General features: G+C 44.9%; 1 protein-coding gene across 3 annotated transcripts in view; it reads left to right on the forward strand.

Annotated features, from left to right (window-relative positions):
- ALKBH1 (alkB homolog 1, histone H2A dioxygenase) overlaps positions 1-12,509 on the forward strand; it is a 25,248-nt gene extending 12,739 nt beyond the window's left edge. For 2 of the 3 annotated variants that reach the window (XM_027572208.1, XM_027572207.1), the window contains exons 4-6: positions 3,605-3,695; positions 6,494-6,687; positions 7,699-12,509. In XM_027572208.1, the coding sequence (XP_027428009.1) occupies positions 3,605-3,695; positions 6,494-6,687; positions 7,699-8,128 (715 nt within the window). In that variant the 3' untranslated portion in view covers positions 8,129-12,509. The remainder of the gene's footprint in view (positions 1-3,604; positions 3,696-6,493; positions 6,688-7,698) is intronic. The other variant, XR_003515978.1, reaches the window with a different exon arrangement.
- The last annotated feature ends 11,934 nt before the right edge of the window (positions 12,510-24,443 follow it).

The following is a 24,443-nucleotide window of genomic DNA, read 5'->3' on the forward strand; positions in this document are numbered from 1 at the left end:
GTGTATAGAATCATCCTCAAAATGGCGCACTCAATGATCACAGCTATTCTTTCACTACACAAGTCTTTAAGCTTTTTTTTTCCTTTTTGTAAGGTGGCCTGGGCTTAATGGTTTTATACCCTTACACGGGCCCCCTCAATAATACAAGGCAAAGCCCAAAGTCTTCCTTATAGTGATACAATTAAGGTAGAAAAGAGATGTTCTTTGGTTTTCTAAAAGAACAAATTTTAAAAGGTGTAATATAGGATGATTCTATTCATGCTTATTACTATGCTTTTGATGATTTTATTGTTAACAATACCACAAACCTGTTAATTGTAATAGTGTATGCCCCATTCTTAAGGAACATTAGACTGACTCTTGATGGAAAAGCAGCTTGGTGATACTATGTCGAATGTCTAAAATACCATTGCCTTCTGAATTTTTTTTTTCATTTATTTATTTTAGAGAGGGTGGTGGAGGGGAGGGGCAGAGGGAGAGGGAGAGAGAGAATCTCAAGCAGGCTCCATCCTCAGTGTGGAGTCTGACATGGGGCTTGATCTCACAACCCTGAGATCATGACCTGAACCGAAATCAAGAGCTACTCCTTAACTGACTGAGCCACCCAGGTGCCCCCTGAATTATTTTTAGATCCTCATTGTTGTTACCTTTATTTGTTTAGATTGATCTAATTTTGATTTAATAGTATGAGTTCTCCATCAAGAATAAAATAATCCTTTATTGATCTAGAAAGATGGAAGGTATTTTGTTTTGTTTTTTAATTTTGGCTAGAATAGTGTTTTTCAAAGTGTGGTCCCTCATTCAGCATCCCCATCTCTTGGGAGCTTATTAGAAATGCAGGTTCTTAGGCTCTGTCCTAGACCTGCTGAATCAGAATTTATATGCCTGTGCCCAACCATTTGAGTTTTAACAAGCCCTCTAGGGGGCTCTAGGTGATTCTCCTGACCATTAAAATTTGGAAACCACTTGGCAGAAACTAAGTGGGGTATGCACTGTTAACCACAATATTCACATGAATCCAGAAATGAGAGGTCATTCTTATTTTCTATCCCAAGGCTACTAAAATAGCTTATGTTCTCCAGAGGGGATCATCAGGGAGTTCTTTTTTATTTATGTCTTTAGCTGAAGAAACATTGGTAGAACTCAGGTTATGTTAGTAACTATGCATTCCTTTTTTTTTTCTTTCCAGTTTTTAGTTTTTACACATAGAAAATGTAAATAATTAATGGTAGTTCTACGTGGTAACTGTTCACATCAGCTAGTTGCAGTCACTGGCCACGTATATATATTGTTTCCCCTGAACTGCTAATCATTATCTGTCTTCTCATGTGCAAGGTGTCCCCAAGACCATACCCAATTTTGGTGATTCACGAGGAGGGCTCAGCACATAGCTGTCTTCATGGATAAGATTTATTCCAGTTCAAAGAATACAAAGCAAAATCAGTGAAGGGAAAAGACACATTGAGTAAAGTCCTGGGAAAACCAGGCTCAAGCTCCCAGGGTTTTTTCCCAGTGAAGCCACAGAAGGTATACTTAATTCCCCCAATAACAAGTTGTGACAACATGTGTGAAATGTTGTCTACCAGGGAAGCTTAGTGCCCAGGTTCTTACTAGGGGCTGGTCCCATAGTTTCTGTGTGACACAAACCAAATTCCAGACTCCCAGAAGGAAGGCAGCTATTTAACATAAACCATACTGTTTTGCATAAAAAGTTTAGGCACGGTGAACAGCAGTTCCGGGAATGGTGTGAACCTCCCCAGATTCCAAGTTCCAGATGCCTGCCAACAGCCAACCTTGCAAGCAGGACTTTCAGAGGATAGCAGTCAGATCTGCTCTGCCTCTTTTCTGCACTGCTGTCCTAAGTAAATTGGTGTTTGTTCCATTCCTTTTAGCTAGTGGTCTTGATGGATATCTGTGTCACGATGTCCTTAGAATGTAAACTTTGTGAGGACAGATAGCATCTATTCTGTAAGCTCTGTCAGTCAAGATGAGTGCCACTTACAGTGTGAGCCTCTAATAAAACCTTTGCTTCTGCTCATGTGGTATGCAGGTATTGACCACTGCTCCACTGTCTGTTTAAATGCTGGCCATTCTTCAGTGCTATGTTCAACTCCCAACTCTGTCATGAGGCCTTAACTGATTAGACAGCTAACTTTGAGCTCTCCTTTTTCTTAATTCCAATGGTCCTCAAAGTCTTGTGGTATTCAGTTTAGTATAGATTTTATACTGCCTTTAATTTTCCCTTCATTTTTTCTTATACTTATCTGTCATTTCCTGTCAAAATATGAAGTCCTTAAAACAGTCTAATCTTTTCTTTTTTAAACAGCAGTGGTTCTTGGACAAAAATATTTGTTCATTTGCTGATGTAAATTACATAGGAAAAACAAACCCTAAAATTATCAGGCCTAGCATTCTCGTATTTTTAGACATTTAGAGGTAAATCAAAGAAGCTTCTTCCTCCTTAGAAAAAGAGTAGTTAATCCCATAGATTTGATCAGACAGGATATAATTGCAGAAAGGGCACCTCTCTGTTTTACAGAAGCCTGTGTTTGAACAAGGGGATGTCAGAAACCAAATCAATTACAGTGGTCCTTAATTGTTAGCTAAGCCTCAATTATCTAAGCTATGTTAGACAGGGTTGAAGAAGTCATGTTAAACCAGTTATTTTTTATTGTAAACAATGTATATTTTGCCAAACTTTTTCCCCCAACCTATAATTCTGGGAAGCCACCATCATTATAAACATAGTGATAGTTATGATTAATCATACCTCACTTTCAGCAAACCAAATGGAACATGTTCTATTAGCCAAATATTCAATTACCCATAGTGCCCTTGGTCCCATTTCCAATGGACGGATAAAGACATTTCTGTGTTGTTCTTGTTTTATCATTATTGAGATGCTGGAGACCTGCCATTTAAAATTGATCCCATTCAGCAGAGGGTTTAGAACCAAGGACTAAAAGTTAGAAGTGCTAACATGGGTGTGCCTGGGTGGCTTAGTTGGTTAAGCATCTGCCTTTGGCTTAGGTCATGTCATGATCGTGGAATCCCGGGATCCAGCCCCACATTGGGCTCCCTGCTCAGTGGGGAGTCCGCTTCTCCTTCTCCCTCAGCGCCCCCCTCCTTGCTTGTGCTCTGTCTCTCCCTCTGACAAATAAATAAATAAAATCTTTAAAAAATAATAATAATATAAAATTGGTACTGTTCAGCAGAGGATTTAGAACCAAGGACTAAAAATCAGAAATGCTAACATGGGGGCATAAGTGTCTGACTTGATTTCGTCTTAGGTCATGATCTCAGGGTCCTGAGATCGAGCCCTGGGTCCAGCTCCCCACTTAGCAGGGAGTCTGCTTGGGATTCTTTCCCTCTGCCCCTCCCCCGACCACCCCCCCCCCAGCACGCACGCACACACACTCTGTCAAATGAATAAATCTTAAAAAAGAAATGCTAACATGTTTTTTAGTCAACTCATTTGTTCTCACTTCCCCTGTCAAGATCTTTGCTAACAACTTATACCAAGGAATACCAAATTCCATGCATGCAAAGGGCTGTTGCTGCCATTTGAGGTGAATAAATCCTCTTTTGTCCCCAATCTTCACAGGTACAAAGAAGCAAATAAACGGAGACCCCGAAGTTTACTAGAGAAGTTGCGCTGGGTGACCCTAGGCTACCATTATAACTGGGACAGTAAGGTATGCAAATTTCCTTGCAAATTCTATTGTCTTCACTTTTTCACTCCTTGAGCTCAGTAGTTGGATGTCTTCTTGGCCAAGTTTGTAAAGTGTCAGATTATCCATTTGTGGAAGGATCTCTTTCTTTTATCTCTTAAAATCCTCTCGATAACAGTGTCTCAAGAGGAATGAATAATTTCTCCCAAGAGAAAATTTCTTCATACGCCCTTAGGTTATATCATTTCATCAGAAGTCATTGGTGCTTTCTCTAAGTATGTTTCAGGGGTACAGATTTTTCTTTACTGCATTCAAGAGCAATTCTCAAAACCTTTATTTCCATTATTGTTTAGTGTTTGTTGAGCTTGTATTTTCTTTTTTTTTTTTTAAGATTTTATTTATTTATTTGACAGAGAGAGAGAGAGAGAGATCACAAGTAGACAAGCAGGCAGAGGGAGAGGGAGAAGCAGGCTCCCTGCTGAGCACGGAGCCCACTGCAGGGCTCAATCCCAGGATGCTGGGATCATGACCTGAGCCAAAGGCAGACGCTTAACTGACTGAGCCACCCAGGCACCCCGAGCTTCTGTTTTCTACATAATATCTATTTGGAGTAAAAGGAGCTCCATATACTTCTGGTGTTCTCTGTCAGCTCACAAAAGACACCTTTGCCTGCTATATAAGTTCTGAGCAAGACACAGGTAGGAAAGAATGTCCTGCAGTTAACGAAGTTCAGTGTTTTCTTGAGGTACAATTTCTTCTTTCCTGACCTCCATTCTTCCAAAAGGACCTCCTCTTTAACGGGCAGCCTAGTGCCTCTTGTCTCCGTGAGATGTTTGACACCAAGTGGAAGGACTAATTTTGAGAATAAACTGAATAAATAGATTGCTAAAGACCGTCTTCCTACTAACTAGTTACTTACTAAAAGCTCCATAGTTTCAGTCAACCCGGCTTATTAATAATTAAATTAACTGCTCAAAATAATGATAAATGTTGTTCAAAAATGTTCATGACATACTACTTTCAGTAATGCAGATTTAATGGAAGACTGGATATCTGTGTTTGGGGAAATAGCCAGGTGATTCTCTCTGGGTTAGCCAGCCCGGAGTTGAATCTGGCCTTCCATAGGATAGTGCATGCCTATCCTATGGAAGGGGGGCGTGAGCGTCAAAGGCATAATACCCGCATCGTGATTACAGTGGTGCCGGCTTGTTTTGAGAAGTTAAATACATTAACATGATACATGTTAGCTTATTTTTTATGATGTTATATTTATTGCTGATACTGGTATTCCCCAAGGGCTTAAAGTTACTCTCATTTACTAAGAAAAATGTGGAGTGAAAAATTACCGGAAACCCTGAGTGACTCAACAGAGAAAAGAAAGAGAAGTAAGAAGACTAGTGCATATAGATAGTTGGGGATAGGGTTGAAAGCTCACAGAGGTAACCTGGTGCTAGAACAGTACCTCTGACTAGTTGATCTTGTGAAGGACTGAAACTTGAAAGGGTAGAGAAAACCTTATAGTTCTCTAGCTGTATCCTTAGTTTTGGGAAATTAAATGGGAACTCTTCTTATTTGCACTTAAGGAAAAGAAGGAAAAAATAAAACACAGAAATTCCAGCTGAAGAGGCTTGGCCATCCTTTAATGGCCTTTCACAAAAGTCTGCCTTAACCTGAAGTTAAAGCTCACTTCTGGCCAGAGCTATGCCCTGTTGCTACAGCTGGGATACGTCAGGGCACTAGCGGAGATGTGAGGCGGAAGTGGATTTGCTGGTGTGGTTTGAGGTTGTTGGGCAAAGGGAGACGCAAGAGCAGCAGCAAGACAGAGGAGGGGCATCAGGCTGCTGCAGGCTTACATGGCCAGCAGCCCTCACCCTGGTCTGCCTAGGAGACTGCCACCTTGTCGTTCTCCTAAACTGCAGGCTTTTGTAGAGAGAGTGAGTGTTCTGCCCTTTGATGGGTTTTGTTTTGTTTAAGAGAAGAGAGAGGGATATTGTGATCTTTACATGCTAAAAATAGTCCAGGAAGGTAAATGCTGAAAATTACTTCCATTTTAAGGTCCTGCCTTGACCATGGTATAAGTTAGTTTCAGTTCAGATGTTCTGAGCATGTCATCCCGTCAGACTGACCAGTGAAATTGGCAGTGTGCCATGTTGCGGGCTGAGGGGCCCAAAACCAAACTGGCTGTTGTATTTGAATTGCTTTCTTGCTTTCTTTGTTTTAATGTAGGATAGTTCTGGATTTACAGACAGTTGAAAAGATAGTACAGAGTTCCCACACCCAGTTCTCCCTATCAACATCTTACATTATTATGGTACCTTTGTCTCAATTAGTGGACCAATGTTAATGCATTATTAAAATGGCGAAGTCCATGTTTTATTCATATTTTCTTAGCTTTCATTCAGTTATTTTTAGTTTTTAACTGAGGTCCTTTTTCTGTTCCAAGATACCACATTACATTTAGTCATCATGTGCCTCTTGGCAGTGACAGTTTTGAGTTGCTTTTTTGTCCTATGAGAATGATCCTATTTGGGATTGAAGTGCACCAGAGGGAAACGTAGTAATTGCTTCACAGGTAGACTCCATGCAGGGTGAACTTGTCTGATTTAGCACTGCACAGCATGGTGCCTGCCATGTCCTAGGTGCTCGCAATTTTGAACATTTCCTTATTGGATTACTGGATACCCCAAAAACGGATAAATCATGCTATGTTAGGATTACATGTAAGTCAGATAATTTTAAAGTGGTAATTAATCTTATGTCACAGTTTCCTATTTTCCTGAGATCATTTTTTATTTTTCTTATTTTCCCTACTTTTATCAAAGAAATACTCAGCCGATCATTACACACCTTTCCCTTCTGACCTGGCTTTCCTCTCAGAGCAAGTAGCCACAGCCTGTGGGTTTCAGGGTTTCCGAGCCGAGGCAGGTATCCTGAATTACTACAGATTGGACTCCACCCTGGGAATCCACGTAGACAGATCTGAACTAGATCACTCCAAACCCCTGCTGTCTTTCAGGTAAGCTGGTTCTAGGGATTTGGGATTACTTTCTATCCCTCATTCCTTATGCTAAAGCATTTCTAGCTAAAATAAATAAAAACATAGGACTTTAAGAAATGGTTGGACTCTATAATCTTTTACTTCTGGGTGTCTTAACAATGTTATCATAAGTAAAATTAGCCTCGTCCTTAAGAGTAGTAACCAAATTAGAGTTAATATTTCTGTGTAAGATGCATGGAGTCCACCTTTTGTATTGAAAGGTATCATTAGTGTCTTTGGAATAGGCAAGTGTAAGGCCATACGGCGAAACGAGCAACCTTTTTGGAATAGGGAAGAGTAAAGCACAGAAGCCTGACTAGTTTACTACCTTGCCTCCCTAAACATAAGTTTAAATTGGGCAAAGTGCTGCAGCTGTAGTTCACAAAGAAAGTGCCTGAACAGTGTCTTCTGTTAATTGCCTTATCTGAACAGGCGGGCTGCCTGGGTGGCTCAGTCAGTTAAGCATCTGCCTTCGGCTCAGGTCATGATTCCAGGGTCCTGGGATCGAGCCCCACATCGGGCTCCCTACTCAGCAGGGGCGTCTGCTTCTCCCTGTCCCTCTGCCCTTGCTCATGTGCTCTCTTTCTTGCTCACTCTCTCTCTCAAATAAATAAAATCTTAAAAAGTGAATGGGCATGATAAATACAGTAAGGGACTCAATTCATTGGAAGGCTTAAATCTTAAAGATGCATCACTAAAACTTATACCAGTAATATTAAAACTAAATTTTTAATCTGCTTATTTAAGTGCTTCAAATTTTATATTGTATCAGTCCTGTGGGCTATGCTAAGTTCAATCAGCAGATCATGGGTTGGTCACTTAGAGACACAAGCCAAAAGGGAAGGGTCTTAGCACAGATTAAAAAGGAGGATGTGAGAGCAGTAAGTGTCAAGATGAAACTCAAAATGAATGCGGTTGGCAGTAACTTTCCCGGCCGTGGTTAGTAACAGAAACTTACTGTTGTGTATTGTTTTACTTATTTTTGTATAGCTTCGGACAGTCTGCCATCTTTCTCCTGGGTGGCCTCAAAAGAGATGAAGCGCCCACAGCCATGTTTATGCACAGCGGTGACATCATGGTAATGTCAGGTTTCAGCCGCCTGTTGAACCATGCAGTCCCAAGGGTCCTTCCGAGTCCTCAAGGGGAAAGCCTGCCATGCTGCCTAGAGACACCTCTCCCAGCCATCCTCCCCAGAGATTCAGTGGTAGAGCCCTGCTCTGAGGAGGACTGGCAGGTGTGCACCAGCTACTTGAAAACCGCTCGTGTGAACATGACTGTCCGACAGGTACTGGCCACAGACCAGGACTTCCCTTGGGAATCCATGGAGGAGAAGAAAAGAGACATCACCATAGAAGGTTTCTGCCACCTGGACGACAAGAATTGCCAAGTAAAACGAGTGAAGTTAAACCCTGACAGCTGAGACTTGGAGACCCCGTTCTTTTCCTCAGGCGGGTCTCACAGTAAATGGCCATGCTTTCTTGTATTACCATAGACTCTAGCATCAGGACAAGCCAACAAAAAGACAGGGAAAAGCTCATCATGGATCATAGTGCTGCCTTGGAACCCATCCTGAAGAGTAAAGCAGTTAGCCACTTTGCTCATGTTGGACATGGTCCAGTCTGGTTAGATGTTGGCACTAATGTATGTGGAAGTCCAAGGAGCTTTGACCTTCCAGAATAGCCTTTCCAGCCTCTGCCATTACCTCTGAGGGAGGTGGGAGTGAGTTTCCATGTTATTGGAGCCTTAAATACCTCAGATTTATTAATGGGAAACCTGACACCCCTCCTGCTACCCCATCTAGTGATTTGTGGTAAAACTGTGGTTCCAGGAACCAACCATTAGTCTCACCTTCATTGTTCCAGCCATCCAGTGATCTTTTCTTCTGTCTTCTCTGGCTTTCACAGAAAAGTCCTATACACATTAAGACAATGGAACTAGAAACCTCATCTCCTAAGAAAGAAATTAATCACAGCTATCTCTCTTGCGTAAAAGATAAAATATATATAAAGCCAAGGGAAGGGGAGCAGTAGTTTCTCCAGATTTCTTTTAGGTCTAAACTCTTCCTGTTGGCTTTTTAATGCAATTTTAATTGTTGGACTGAAAAAGCCCCAAGGGTGTTCAGTAACTGTTTTCTCCATGAATAAACTTTCTCTCCTTTAAATTAAAGATCTATATCTATCTTTGAGGGTTAGCGAATCTGGGATTCGTTTTTTCCTGTTTTGACTTGCTGTGTTGTTCATGCTGTGGGAGCCCTCCAGCTGTTCTGCCCTGTGCCATCCCGCTCTGCCCTAAGCCTGTGACTGTCTCACAGGAGAGAATATTCTTTGATATTCCAGTCACTGCTGTCTTTTGTGATTGTGAGCAGCTTGGAAAATGCATGATGCACCAAGTTTTAATCTTTGTACCCCCACCAGCTTGACTCACTCTACCCTTAGCTGAGCTGCTTTACATTTCTCAGAGCCTCAGTTTCCTCATCTATGACATGAAGATAGTATTTACTACCATCTTCCATTTCAAATGATAATGGGAGTTTAGTGCTCCTTTCTAGAAACATGGTGTCAGTATTTTATTACTGCATGGACTCTTAGAAACATCGCCTATTGTCTGTGTGGACGACTGGCTGGAAGCCACTTGGATACCTGCTGCTTGCGACAAGACTCGCCACGTCTGTATGTCTCTGCCTGCCTTTTTTCTTCTTAGGAACATTACATATTGAGTTCATATTTTGATACTTGTTTTTTAAGAAATAAAAATTAATACATTTGTCCCTTACGTCTAAATGACCTCAAAACTTAGTGCGTGATGGGAAAATTTTAGATAATTAAATTATTTTAAATAATTAAGTTTAAATGTTTAAAATTACCACTGGAAAAATCCCTTATGTTTTCCATAGTGTACATCATATGTGACCCACTGGAAACCCACATCCTGTCATTTAGCAAATCCAGTAGGTCAACCCATCCTTCAGCATTAGAATAGTTTGCTCTTTAGTCAGTTGAGTATCAGATAAAGGTGCTAACTTGTGTTTAGGAATAATGTGGTGCAAAAAAAGTACATATTCAGACTGTAAACTGACACTCCATGAAGAGAGATATGTGTGCTGTGAGCAGCCTATAGAATCAGGCCAGCCAAGAGTAGAGCAGATTCCGATCTCCCAGCCCACACACACTCCCTCAAGGGATGTGCTGATTGAGTTGGCCGGTGAGGAAAATTGTTTACACCATTAAATTCTCCCGTCTCTCTCATTTTCATTTATTTTTGTGAGGAACCTATAGTTGAAGATCTATAATGCAGTTCTACCTTCACAGTAAGCAGAAAATGATGCAATTGAGGAAAAAGGAAAAATTGGTGATTTTTCCACATTTACATGAGGATGATCCGCCAAGGTTTGTTTTAGTTGTCCACCAGACATTTTCTATGTCAAGAGGCAGCAAATGCTGATGGACCTCCTGTGTTTGTACTGCCCACGGACTAAAAATAGTTTTTACATTTCTAAGTGGCTGGGGAGAAAAAGTCAAGAGAATAGTATTTCATGAAAATGAGAAGAAACCAAATTTCTGTGTCCATAAGTAAAGTCTTAATTGGAACACAGTCACACTTATTTAGAGATGACCTGTGGCTGCTCCCTCACACTCGGGTGACAGAGTTGAGTAGTTGCCGCAGACACCATAGAGCCTAAGTGATCTGGCCTTGCACAGAAGAAAGTGTTGATGGATGCCGGAGAAAGGAAGCTAGACCCCTAGACAGGAACCTAAAATCAGGGAAAGGGGCCAAGGAGATTTTTTTCCTAACAGTGAAAGTCCCAAATAAGCTCAATATCCAGCAACAGGGAGTTGGTTGACGAAGTTCATGTATTCATTCGGGAAGTGGTTATTGAGCACTGTTTTCTATCAAGAGGCACTGTTCTTTGCAGAAAGTACCTGCATTTGTGGTTCTGTCCTAGTGAGTGTGACATCACCATGCAAGGGAACTCTAGCTGTTTAAAGTTAACGTTTTGGAAGAACACGTAGAGATATGAGAAAATACTCATAGTTTAACGAGAAAAGTCCATTATGAAACCGTGTGTAATTTTGTATAGAATGTTTACATGTTTTTTTTAAAAACTGAAAGGATAGGCATATACCAAAATGTGAATGATGGTGGGATTATAGTTGATGTTTATTTTGTTCTTTTTCTGTATGTGTGATTTTTTTTTTCCACATTGAAAATCTTTTGAAATCTTTCTCTTTTAAAGAATAAATGTTTGTGGGGTTTTGGTTGTTTTTGTTTTTTGTTTTTGTTTTTCTTTGAGAAATACTCTGACCTGGTAATTCTACCTCTACCTGAAATCTGTCACTTTCCAAATCCAGGAACATCAACATGGTCTAACAAAAGAGGCTTGTTTGAGGAAAATTTTTATGTAGTAAAATCCTGTATGGCCACTATCAATCATGTCACAGAGACAGATTAAATACATGGAGGAAATGCTCAATATGTTAACTGAGAAAAACAGCTTAAAGCCGGTATGCATTGCATTTTGCCAGTGTTTTTGTATGCACCAAGTGTACATGCACAGAGAAGGCTGGAGGGTTATAGTGTTTTAATATCTCCTAAATTTTCTGCAGCCAGCGTAACAGCTCTTTTGGAGAAGGCCTTTGTGATGCTTTTGGAAGGGAGCGGATCTGGCACACACTGAGCTCAGAGCAGCAGCTTCAAGTGTCCACTCACCTTTGCAAGTATGTGCGCTCATCACTTCCAGTCCACTCTGGGTCCTTTCAATCTTTCTGATCTTCCTCTTGCTTTAAAATATGTCTGGCTGGCCAGTCGGTGGAGCATGGGACTCCAGATCTCAGGGTCGTGAATTCAAGCCCCATGCTTGGGCATAGAACTTACTTAAAAAAAAAAAAAAAAAAAAGTCTGGCTAAGGTGGATCCTCTCTTGACTCTCTGCTTATTACTTCAGTAGAGCCGCTTGCCTGCTTCCAGCACCCTACATCGGGTTTTTCCTAGAAGGACCCGAGCCCGTCAGTGAGATGGCTGTGTTGCTGAACAAGCCCAACTTAGCAAGTATGGCCTGCCATGTTCTACTTTTTCCATTTCCTTTCTCACTAAGATAAGCTGGTCTTATCCCTTTTCTCTTTTCCCTTAATCTAAAAGGTTGGTTTATTAGAGTAGGAAAAAAACTACACTCACACCTTGGGTGGATTCAGTGAAGGCAAATTAGAACGGTAATGAGGCGGAAAGGAGCCAAGTGATTATTGATCTCAGCGTGGGCCAGGCAGGAAAGACACCCCGCCCGTTTTCTCCTGTTTCAAAGGTTACAGTGAAAAAAAGCGATGCAAATCCAGTGGCTTAGCCTGTGTAGTACATTTTTATTGACGTTCCTTTTGATCAGCTATCTTATCCAAAGGTAAATCCTTATGGAGAGATGAGTTTGTTGGCTCTTGTTAATTTTATTGGTAAAAATGGTATAGTAGATGGAAAGTGAAATAGAGTGGTGATCAGGAAAGCTAAATTTTAGTAACAGCTCCCACGCTGAGCTGTGTGACCTGGAATAAATCATTCAACTGAGCCCCAGTTTCCTCATCTATAAAGAGATTTGACCAAGTAATCTGGGGTTACCTGCTCGCTCAGCAATGCTGTATTTCTAAAGTGAGAAACTAACCTCAGAGGTTGGATAAACAGCAAGCAAAACCCCCACAGATGAGATTTTTGTTAAGGAAATCAGGCATTAACCGGAGGAAAAGAGGAAAACGTGGGGCACCTGGGTGGCTCAGTCATTAAGCGTCTGCCTTCGCCTCAGGTTATGATCCCAGGGTCTTGGGATCGAGTCCCAAGTCAGATTCTCTGCTCATCGAGGAGTCTGCTTCCCTCTCTCTCTCTCTCTCTCTCTCTCTCTCTCTCTCTCTCTCTCTCGTCTTTCTCCCTCTACCCCTCCTCCCTGCTCATTCTCTCTCTCAAATAAATAAATAAAATCTTTAAAAAAGAGAGAGGAAAACCGGAACTTCTCAAGAAAGTAATTCAAGTGTCAGTAAACGTGAAAAGAAGCTAACCTTGCTAGTAAGTAGGGAAACGCAAATTCAAGGAGGAGATGTAAACTTGTACCTGTCCACGTGGCAGAATGAAGGCAATCATAGTCTCCTGTCTCCTCACTCACACTGGACTTCTAATCCCACAGTAAATGTTGGCTCCAGAATCTAACCACTTCTCTTCACCTCACTGCTGCTGTCCTGGCCCAAAGCTCTCTCATCTCTCAAATGGATTATTGCAGGAGCCTCGCAACTGCTCCTTCCATGCTCATGCCCCCGACCCCATCCTTTACTCTTAACGTTGCAGCCAGAGCGAGGCCATTGCACCAAGTCAGCCCCAAATTTTGGAATCTTATTCTTGCCTACAAGTCCCTACCCACCCTGGCCTCCATTTCCTCTTGACCATCTCACCAACTCTGTTCAGGCCACACTGACCTCCTTGCTGCACCTCTGAACAGACCTAGCACATTCCTGCCCTGAGCCTTGGTGCTGGTTTGCTCCCTTTGCCCAAAATTCAAACTCGCACTTCCTTCATAGGCTCAAATACCACCCTGGGGACACTTTCCTTGACTAGCCTATTCAAAAATCCCAATCCCAAGGGCATTCCTAATATTCTTTACCATACTCTATTTTGTCTTAGCATTTATGACCAAAATTCTACATAATTTACTAAGGAAATCATGCTTCTAAAGAAAATATGACATGCTAGAAAATTATTTTTTCCCTCTACTGCACTGTAAGTGCCATAAGACAGAGAAGTGCCCTAGTTTTCTAGGACAGTGCCTGGCCCATTATAGTTCAGTATATGTTTGTAGAATGAATGGATGTCCATGGTCGATGGGATGTGTGAAAATGGGACACTTATACACTAACACAACAGTGAAAATGTAGTTCTCCGCACAGTTGGTTAAGCATCCAACTCTTGGTTTGGGCTCAGGAAGTGATCTCGGGGTCATGGGATTGAGCCCCGCATTTAGCTCCCTGCTCAGCAGAAGAGTCTGCTTGAGATTCTCTCTCCCTCTCCCTCTGCCCCTCCCTGTCATGCTCCTGCTCGCTCACTCTCTCTCCCTTTCTCTAAAATAAATAAATCTTAAAAAAAAAAGGCAATGCCTATGCAGGGACACCATGGTGTATATAAAAAGATGTTCATCACAGTGTTGTTCAGAACAGCAGAAAACTGGACACATACCCAAATGTTAGTCCATAGGGAAAGAGTTCATTGAATCCTGGTTCATGTACACTATGGAATATTGAGACTATGCACCTTTCACAAGAATGGCCAATAGAAAAGGACACCAAGATACATTGGTTATTTAAAAATAAGAAATTGCAAAACTATACATACAGTAAAAAACCAATGTGTAAAACTATTATGTATATGTAAATGTATATATAAAAACACTATGTAAAAACTAAATAAGACTATTATCTGTGTATGCACATACCTGTTTATAAACACATCTCTGGAAAGAGACACCCAGATGTAGTAGTGGGAAGGAGACTGGGAAGTGGTACGGGGACTCTCTATGCTTTTGTGTTGTCTGATTTTTTTTTTAAGAGCATATTTATACATTACCTATATAAATCCTTTAAATTATGCATTAGCAAACCCTATAAAGAATCATTCAGCAATAAGGAATGGAGGAAATTCATCTTTCTCCAAACTCTGGAGGTAACTTTAGAGATAAGATGTGGCCTTGTGTCGAGTGACACAGTGAGCCCCGACTTTGGGCTGCTACCGCAAAGGCTTTCTTAGTGGTCTCCGGGTCAGGTTCTCTGCTGGCCGGCTGGAGAACCAGCCGCCGTCATATTTCTGTCTATCCTAAGCTCAGGTAGTCTGTTGTGGCTACATATCTTGTTCTGTCTCTGAGATGAAAATGCCAACTGGCTTTGGTTGTGAAGGCAATAAACTGTCAACCTTGAACTGTGAGCGCCACAGTGCTGTCCCCTAGGGACACAGCTGGGCAGATAGCATCAGCGGCGCAGTATTTCTGTTAGCTCCGTGGTGAGAGCCAGAGGGAGGAGAGGTAAACTCTGCTGATTGGGGCGCGCTGGTGGGTGTGCGCACATGTGCAGTTCCTGGGCGTGTTGTGTGTTCCCTTTTGTTAATGAGTTAACGGTCCTGTCCCCAGAGTGAGATTAGGCCTACAAGTGTGGCCGGCTGCGCTCCTTGCTCCCAGCACTTCGTGAGAGCCACCAGACACAGGCCCGGTAGGGGCCTTCGCTTCTTCACCTTTAAGAGGTGCTCAGCCCAAAGGTGTCAGTCTCAACAGCTGGAAGAGAGTGAACAAGCCACCTCTCCTGGGTTTCTAGCTGTGGAAGATGTTTCTCTTATCTCTGAAGACAGTGGGGCCATGTCTGTGGCATTAGCCAACTAATTCTGCTTTTGGGGGTTGTCACATGGTGGGAGAATTGCCTACAGAAGTAGAAGGAATGTCAGCATTGATGCTGGGGCTCGGCACCAGCCCCTTTGTTCATTCACCCAGCAACTATTTATTGAGCGTCTGTGAAGTGTGAGTCGCTGTATGATGTGAATGTGACAGGCATCGTTCCTGCCCTCAGGCCCCACAGTGAGTGGGGAGAACACCCACATAAGCAGGCAGTCACCGTAAAGTATGCCGTGAGGGGCCAAGTACAAGGTGCAATAGGAGAGGCCCTTAATGCAGAGATGGTCGGGAGAGGCTCCCTGAAGCAAGTAACATAAAAGCCAACAAAGAATCAGCTAGAGTTAGCTTCACTGCCCTCCTCTAAAGGCCATTTATTATCTCTTTTGTCCCATCTGGAAACTTGAGGATTTTTTCAAACCTTAAGAGTGGATTCTGTGCAACTCACATTGAGAGATTTGTTTATTCTGTTCATAGCCTTAGCAATGTCTGCTGTCATATCGTTTGTTCACTCTGTTATCTGTGTCCTCCAAAGAATAAGCTCCTTAAGGGCAGGCTTTTTTCTGTCATGTTCACTGACATTTCCCTGACACCCAGAATACTGCCTGGTACATAGTAGCTGCTCAATAAAACATTGTCGGTAATTGAAGAAAATTTCCTTTGTTGTTCTCTTTTTTTTTTAAAGATTGATTTATTTGGGGGAGAGAGAGCATGAGCGAGGGGAGAAGCAGAGGGAGAGAATCTCAAGCTGACTCCCCACTGAGCAGGGAGCCCGACATAAGGCTCTATCTCACGACCCATAGATCACAACCTAAGCGGAAACCAAGAGATGGATGCTTAACCCACTGAGCCACCCAGGCTCCCCTTTGTCCACCTCATAATGTGACATTGTGTATCATGAAGCTTCTTTGCAAATAATTGGCTGCAGAAAGTTGGCAGCCACATTTTGTGCATATATATGCAAATATGTGTGTGTGTATGTGTGTGTATGTGTGTGCAAAATCTCTAAGTGGCTTTTTTTGAGAGAGTCACTCCTTATCCTGACTAGGAATGTGGCTAGAAAAGCATTTCCAGCATCGTCAGCCAAACCCTCTCCAAGTACTCCTGATGCCTTAATGAGGGATCATTCATTCCACTACAAGACACAAACCTATCCGATGGCAAAAAGCACCCGAGGGCAGGAAGTGCGCCCTGCCTCCCTGTGAACCAGAATCAGGAACGACCTCAGGACCACAGCAACTGCCATATTTCCCTTCTCTACCTCTCCGTCCCTCACCGGTCTTGGCTGCCCTCCGCCTGTCCGCTTCTCTTTGCAGACCCACTTTGCTGACTTGACTTACACAGGGCTGCCCCCAAGTGGCACCTTCAGTCCCTGCCCTTCCAGGTTGGTTGCATATAAGTAATAAACCCAAATCCAAATTGCTGGAAGAGAATCGGCTTGATATTCTCCGGGTCAGTTGTCTACCCCGGTGCAGTCAGCTGTGGCCAGGGAGCCAGGGATACATTCCCCTTCAAAGGGAGGACAATGGACGGAAGGCAAGGAAATGGTTAGTGGAAGAAATGATTGGCATCTCTATTGACGTTCATTGTACAGTTTACCTTCTAGAATGAAGTGCTGGAGGATGTTGAGCCCCGATCACTGGACCAGGAGATAAGAGAAATGGGGTCTGTCCATGGCTCCCCTCTCCCCGTTCACCAGGGGCTACTCCCAGGCCCTCCCCCAAACAAAATTCATCAGTGCCCCAGCCCCCCTCCCCTTATCACCTCTTGGGCTTTGTTGAAAGGTTGGAGATGAGGGTGAGGCATCTGGTGCCCCCACAGTCCCATGGCTTTGGAGACCAGAGGCAACTGAGGTGCTTTCAGCCAGAAAAATATAATTTAAGGGCTTTGGCATCTGGCTGGGAGCAGAGAGCTGTGTTGCCATGGCGATGCCTCACTTCATTTAACAGCAGCATATCCCTGAGTTTGGTCACATCCACACTGAGGCACATGGAGCGCCTTGTCAGCAGCCCCCGCCACTCGTCTCCTGGCCTTTCCTGCAACCCCTCGGCCAATCACGCAGGTCCCAGAAGCGCCCCCAGACAGCAGAGAGGGACTGTGGAGCGCCAGATGAGTGCACAGCCTCGGCGACAGGCCCCCGAAGGAGCCTGCCGGGGTCCATCTGCTTTCCGACGCTCCTACCACACAGCCGCGTCTCCAACTCCGTTATAAATCTCCTTTGGGTGTCCTCTCCAGCCTGGCCATCGTGCCTGAGAGGATAGGCAAGGGGAGAGGAACGGCGGTGGCTCCGGGGCACACACGCTTCCCTGTCTTCTCCAGAGGGGCGGGGTCAGGCCAAAAGCCTGCAGGCACTTACCAGGAGGCCCCTAGGCACCAACTGATGTTCCTTCCGCCCACCCTCAACTCCGAGTGGCGAGTGGCAAGTGGCGGGCAGGGTGGATTAGAGTAGGGAGACAGGAAGGCACAAGGATGTTCACGGGCTGCTCCTTGGAGCAGCGAGAAGTCAGAAACAGCCCGCATGTCTGTGACTGAGGAACAGGTGAATAAAGGGCAGGACATCAGCACAGCAGAGTGCTCTGCAGAGATTTGAGAGCGATGGAATCCATCTGTATCCACGTGAACATACGTCCTCACACTGCTGTGTTTTAGTTCATGCGGTTATGCACGCAGGGTATTTATAGTGTGCCGGGAATGGTCTGGGAAGAGGGGAGTGGGAGAGGGCTGATGGGGGTGGCTTCAGTTCTCCTTTACCGCCTAACAATCCCTGCCCAGAGCTAGTGACTCAAAACACCCAAAACCGTATTCTCTTTCCTGATTCCACGGGTTGGCTAGGTCACTCCTGTGCTGGATCTCCCCGAGCTCTGACTCAGGTGCAGGGATGGGTGACAGCCACCAGCCAGGCCGCCTCAGCCTCCATGGCCTCTTGCTGCAGTGCGCAGCACCGGCTTCCTTCAGGGACGCCCCAGGTAGCGTCCCAGGGCCAGGAGAGCAGAAGCAGGGAACCGCTGACAGCCGAGGCCCAGCAACTCCACAACAGCACGCCACACTGCTCTGTCGGTCAAAGCAAGTCCAAAGTCAGCCCAGTTTAAGGGACCGGGAAAGAGACCCCCTCCTGAGGAAGGGAATGGTAGACTGAGGTTGCAAAGGGGCAGCTGGAGTGGGATGGGAAGAACTTGCAAACAAACAGCCATGGGCCCCTTTCGCCTTTTACTCTAGGATTCCACACTCCGTGCTCCTGTGTTACTTGGATAAACTTAAATACATGAAAGGGTGAATCTAAGAGACATATCCAAGGACGATGCGGACTTTGTTGAAACAGAATTCGGATGGAAAAGTCGAATATGACCTCAAGGTTAGTGGCAAGTTGTTTTGTTTTTTAAGTAATCTCTATGCCCAATGTGGGGCTTGAACTCATGACCCAAGATCAAGAATCGCAGGCTCCACCGACTGAGCCAGCCAGCCAGGCGCCCCGCAAGCTTTTCTTTTCTTTTCTTTTTTAAGCAACGGTGAGGGATTGGAGATTGGAATATCCCAGGCTAGAGCTGTGGCATGTTGACTAGTGAGAAGCGTGCATCTTCGAGAAAGAACAAAGGAAGAAAGCATCGATATTCTCCTGGATTCCCAACCCTGAGAAATAAGTGTAATCAGACTTTGAAGTAGCTGTACATATGAAACAGATGTGCATATTATTACTGAGCTCTCAGACAGGGTGACAGGATTTTCCGTTCTCCCCTGGCTCTCTGCCACTGCTTGCTGGTCATTAAATACTTTCCCAGAACCGCATGCCCACCGGTAAAATGGAATGTTTCTCCCTGATAAGGTCTTCGTGGAAAAAGAGTGATGATGTCACATTTATACAGTATTCCTGCGGAGATGGTTCGGTCCGTCGGCAAGTTAACAAAACCGTACCCCCGAAGGCTGGGACAAAGAGGCCCAGGGAAAGAGAAAATGTCAGTCTCAAAATGACCAGTTGAAAGCCTCACGATTCCCAGCATGTCCAGAGTGACGGGCTGGTGTGTGCAGAGCAGCGTGCAAAGCCCCCAAGTTAACAAAGAGTTCCCAGGACACAACAGGAAGCAGCAGAAGAATGAAAGTAGTAGCAAGACTCCAAGGATGGCAGAGTCACCCCGGGGGTGCTGACCCTGTGGGGAAGAAAGAGGTCACGGGCATGGGAGAGACCCAGGGACAGATGGAAGGGAAGGGTAGGAGGCAGGAGACTTCTTCCTCACCCCTGGCATTTCCTTCTTGTGAAGGAAGCTTCATTATCCGAGCTTCTAGAACTCTCTACGCCCCAGTGCTCCTCCTGCCCTGGTGGGGGAGGGTATGAGCAGTGACTTACTGTCCATTTTGGGAAGAACATGTGGGCATCCTTGACTCAGACCCACACCTTGTCTCTTTCCTAGTCGAGTAGAAATTCTCCCCTCCATGCTTTTATTCCCCTTCTGGACCCTTCTGTGAGGGGAGGTTTGTCTCCACCAGGTGTTTCTTAGGACTGGGTGAGTAAGTCTGCCTAAATTTTCGGTTCAGTGTTAGCCAGCTCAGTTGGTGAAAGACTGGCCTCTTGCCGCTAATAAATAGGTGACACGTCACCTTCCATATTTACTTTTGACTTATTTTTTGACTTATACAAAACCTAAGCAGGAAATAAGAGTGCTACTTTTGGGGAGTCTCCTTGAAGCCTGTGGTAGTTATTCATTGCTTCATAACAATTACCCTCCATGTAATGACATAAAATGATAAATATGCATTTTTTAAAAGATTTTATTTATTCGACAGAGACACAGCGAGAGAGGGAACACAAGCAGGGGGAGTGGGAGAGGGAGAAGGAGGCTTCCCGCTGAGCAGGGAGCCTGACGCGAAGCTTGATCCCAGGACCCTGGGATCATGACCTGAGCCAAAGGCAGACGCCTAACGACTGAGCCACCCACGTGCCCCCAAAATGATAAATATGTATTATCTCACACAGTTTCTCAGGAGGCGGCTTGGCTGGGTGGTTATGAGGCTGTAGGTCAGGGTGCCATCATCCAAAGCTTGATCTGGGCTGGGGCATCATCAGCTTCCCACATGAGAGCTGGCAGGAGGCCTCAGTTTCCCTCCCGCCAACCACAGGCCTCTGCACAGGGCCACCTGAGTGTTCTCTTGACACAGCAGCTGCTTCTCTGGAGCAACAATCCAAGTGATAAAGGGGAGAAAGTCACAGTGCCTTTATGACCTAGTTCTCAAAGTAGCATCCACACTTTCAAGTTGCTAATAGGCTGGCCCAGAAGGGGAACAAGGCTCCATTCCTTCAGGAAAATGTCAAAGAACGTGTGGATCTTTCTTAAAACCACAGAACCCTCAACAAAGGAAAAGTAACTGGGCTCCCTCACATAAGAAGCCAGTCAAGAGTTGGAGGTGAAGTCATTCATTCAAGCAGCTTTTATTGAAAACCCACTAACTGCTAGGCTCCCTGCCAAATGTTATGTGTAAAGGCAGAAATAACACAAGATACTTTCACTCCAGATCTGGCTGGAAGAACACACATCCTTGGGTCCCTCCTTTAACCACATCCCTCCCCTAGAGGAGACTCATCCACAGCCAAAGGAAGTACCTGCCTAGAGCCCTTGACCCTCTTCTAGACTGTGCTCTGAGCACCCAAGACCCCAGAATTCTCTTCCCTAATGGCTCAAGTCTCTGGGTCGATGCAGGCCTCATCCTCAGGTTCATCTCTCCACCACTATATGCACCCCTGGGCTATCTGTGGACTTGTGGGCAAAGCGTGGCCATGCAGACTGGGGTGTCCACACACTTGGAATGGGCCAGAGGCAGGAATAGGAAGAGGGAGAATGAGCTGGGAGGGAGATGAACAGCTCAGTATGTTGTTAGATGCATGGAGATCAAGGTTCCCACAGCACGTCTTGTCTTTTCTTCCAAACTTGCCAGTGCCCTTGTCTGTAATAGGGCAAGTTTGCCTCAGCCTAGGTGAGGGGCTGATGGGAGTCGAGATTTAGCTGCCTCCGTGGTGCCCCTACTTGGCGGCCAGGGACCTGGAGCCCTTCAATGCCACGCAGTGTGGTGCCACTTCTGGGCCCAGGCCTCCCTCTAGTGGCCAGTTCAGGGACAACAGCCAGAGGCTCCTGGCCACTCTACAAAAGGGAAGGACATCTCTTCCAGAACCTTCTTTTCAGAACATATATCTGATTCTGCTGTTCTTTGCTTAGAAACCTCAAAAACACAGCCAAATCTCTCATGCCTCCCTGCTCACACACCCTGTGTCTTCAAGGGAAAGATAAAGCCCAAGGCTATTAGCCTGGTTTACAAGGGCTTTCTCAAGTGGAAGCCAGCCTACATTTCTAGGGCCACTGAGAGTCTCTCTCTCTCTCTCTCTCTCTCTCTCTCTCACATACACACACGCACACGCACAGCCACCACCTTCAACAACCCACCATACATTTCTGTGCCTCATTTCTTTTGCTGGCAATAAATTCCACCTTTGCCCACTAAACAAACTCTTATTCCTCCATGAAGATCCACTTCGTGCCTCTGTGGCTTCCTTGGCCCCCTGTGGGAGAATCCTGGCCCCTCACACGGCTCCCCTGAGCACTTGTGTACAGAACAATCGCTAACACGGGTCACTTAACGCCAGTCCCTGTGCTAAGGGTTCCAGAGACATTATCTCTTTAATCCTCACGATAACCCTAATAAACCAGATGCTGTTACCATCCCCATTTCACAGATGAGGAAACTGAGAGGTCAGGGGTCAGGTCATGTGCCCACAGTCACATGGACAGCAAGTGAAAGAGGCCTGTGGTCACAAGTGCTCTCTCCACCTCCAAGCCTCCTCCTCAACCGCAGCTCATAGCCAGACAGACATCCTTGTTTCCAGCCTCTGAGCTCCTCCTCCCAAGAGAAGCCTGTTCTCTGAATCCCCAGCATGGAGCACGAAGACCCCTGGGCCTAGAAAGCGCTCAAGTGGTTACCCGAACCAAGTGGCTGACAGGAAGGGTTGGCTTTGCCTGTTACACTTTTTCTCAGGAAAACCCCCATCTAAGGCTCAAAATCTTGTTCTGGACTCAGAGCCAGTGGCACATGGAGGGCAGAAGCCGGGCGCCGAGATCGCAGGGTAAACATTCACTGAGGATAAAAAATAGCGTCTGACTTGGGGCTGATTACCCAAACAACAGATCCGTAATTCCCCCATCTCTCAATTAATTCACCCCAGACCGGCCAGCACTCCCAGGGTTTGCCTGCCTGCTGACCAGATTTCCCTCCTCCCTCCGTCCTTTCTCCCGGCCTTCCCGCCTGCCCTCTCTACTCTCTGTTCTCTCATCCAGCAACCAGCATTAAGTAGTCACTTTTTCCTCCACCTGCAGTGCTCAAGCTACTAGGCTGCATCCGTTTCTTCTCTTCTTTCTTCAAAATGGAAATAAAGGACCTTATTTTCTCCCTGATTATGAAAGTAATAGTCTTGTTGTAAAAAAAAAATACAAATGCACAAATATTTAGAGAGTAAAAGTTGCCACCCATCCCACTACAAGATAACCATTGTTTTCAATTGGTTTATAGCATTCCACGTTGGCGTGTGTGTGTGTGTGTGTGTTTTCATTTCATTTTAATCTGAATCATAAGTGGAGACTTCTCTCTCATGGTAATTTTATCCCAGCAATTCTAGGTTGAAATGATAATGCTGCTGCAAGGTCCTGGTCAAAAACCATCTAGATTCACTCCCAACAGAATTCTCTAACTTCAGCTGGAGAGGACTAAGAATAGGGGATATTGGAAATTTTCATTCTAGAAGATTCCTGGGGTCCTTATACCTGATCATAAAAGGTCAACATATAAAGTGGCCTTTACTGGAGCGCTTGGGTGGCTCAGTCGGTTGAGTGTCCCACTCTTTGATCTCAGGGCCCTGAGATTGAGCCCCGCCTAGGGCTCCGTGCTTAGTGGGGAGTCTGCTTGAGATTCTCTCTCTCTCTCCCTCTTCCCTTCCCTCCACCCCACCGGCTCTCTCTCTAAAATAAATAAATTTAAAAAAGTAAATAAATAGGGGCACCTGGATGGCTCAGTCGTTAAGCGTCTGCCTTCAGCTCAGGTCGTGATCCCAGGGTCCTGGAATCGAGCCCCGCATGGGGCTCCCTGCTCCACAGGGAGGCTGTTTCTCCCTCTCCCATTCCCCCTACTTGTGTTCCTGCTCTCACTATCTTTGTCTGTCAAATACATAAATAAAATCTTTTAAAAAATAAATAAAGTGGCTTTTACTAAGCCAAAGGAAGTCTTCCTACACTATTTCCTCAGAGCAGGCTCCTACTTGCTCACAGAGCAGACTTACAACCCCAAACACAGCCTGCGAAGGTGTTTTATTTGGCCTACACCATATTTCACAATTCTGAATTACTGCCAATATATTTTTTTTAAGATTTTATTTATCTATTTGACAGAGAGAGACAGTGAGAGAGGGAACACAAGCAGGGGGAGTGGGAGAGGGGGAAGCAGGCTTCCCGCAGAGCAGGGAGCCCAATGCAGGGCTTGGTCCCAGGACCCTGGGATCATGACCTGAGCTGAAGGCAGACGCTTAAGGACTGAGCCACCCAGGCGCCCCTACTGCCAATATTTAAAGCCCGCAGATGTTCCATATAAATTTGATTTGCAACTTAAAAAAAAAGTTTTTTTTCTCTAGAGCAACAACTGGCTAGCGCTGAACGGTAGCTGTTTCCTTTAGGCGTGCAGGCAGGCTCTCCATTCTATCTTCTCCTCTCCTTCCACAGCCTGCCAACAAGGAGTTAGAGGGCCCGTGCTCTTTCTTATCCTTTTGACCACCTAAGTTATCCGCCTGGCCGCTCCAGGAATTGGAATTTCTGAGACCTCTCTGTGTCTTTATTTGTATGCCATGACATGATAACCACCACGCTTCGGAGCAGTCCTTGGGGTGGGATTTCCTGCCGTGACCATGAGTGTATTCGAACGCCTTGTCAATGGGACACCAATTAGGAAGACTGGAGTTCGGCACCGGTTCTTACTGCAAAGAAAATTCCAGGCCGGGGCAAGTCTCACGTGAAATTATCCAAGTGGGTGCACCCTCGGAACGCATGCCCGCTGCGCTGTACTGAATGGTGAGCAAAGGTCAGCCATATCTCCTAGAGACGTCCTTTAATCACAGGGCTAAGAATCTGTTGGGCAATAAAAAAGTGAATGCTTAACCCATCACATGGCGAGAGTGACAAAATGGAGATGCTTTACTGCTTGGTTTCAGATGGATGCTTCTAGTCTCACTTTTATATTTATGAGCGGTGATTAGCTCAGGGCTTAGTGATTCAACTTTGAAACAAATTTTCCCATTTTTATTTCTAGCTCGGGGACTCATGTAA

This window comes from Zalophus californianus, chromosome 6, assembly GCF_009762305.2.
Source record: "Zalophus californianus isolate mZalCal1 chromosome 6, mZalCal1.pri.v2, whole genome shotgun sequence".
Lineage (NCBI taxonomy): Eukaryota > Metazoa > Chordata > Mammalia > Carnivora > Otariidae > Zalophus > Zalophus californianus.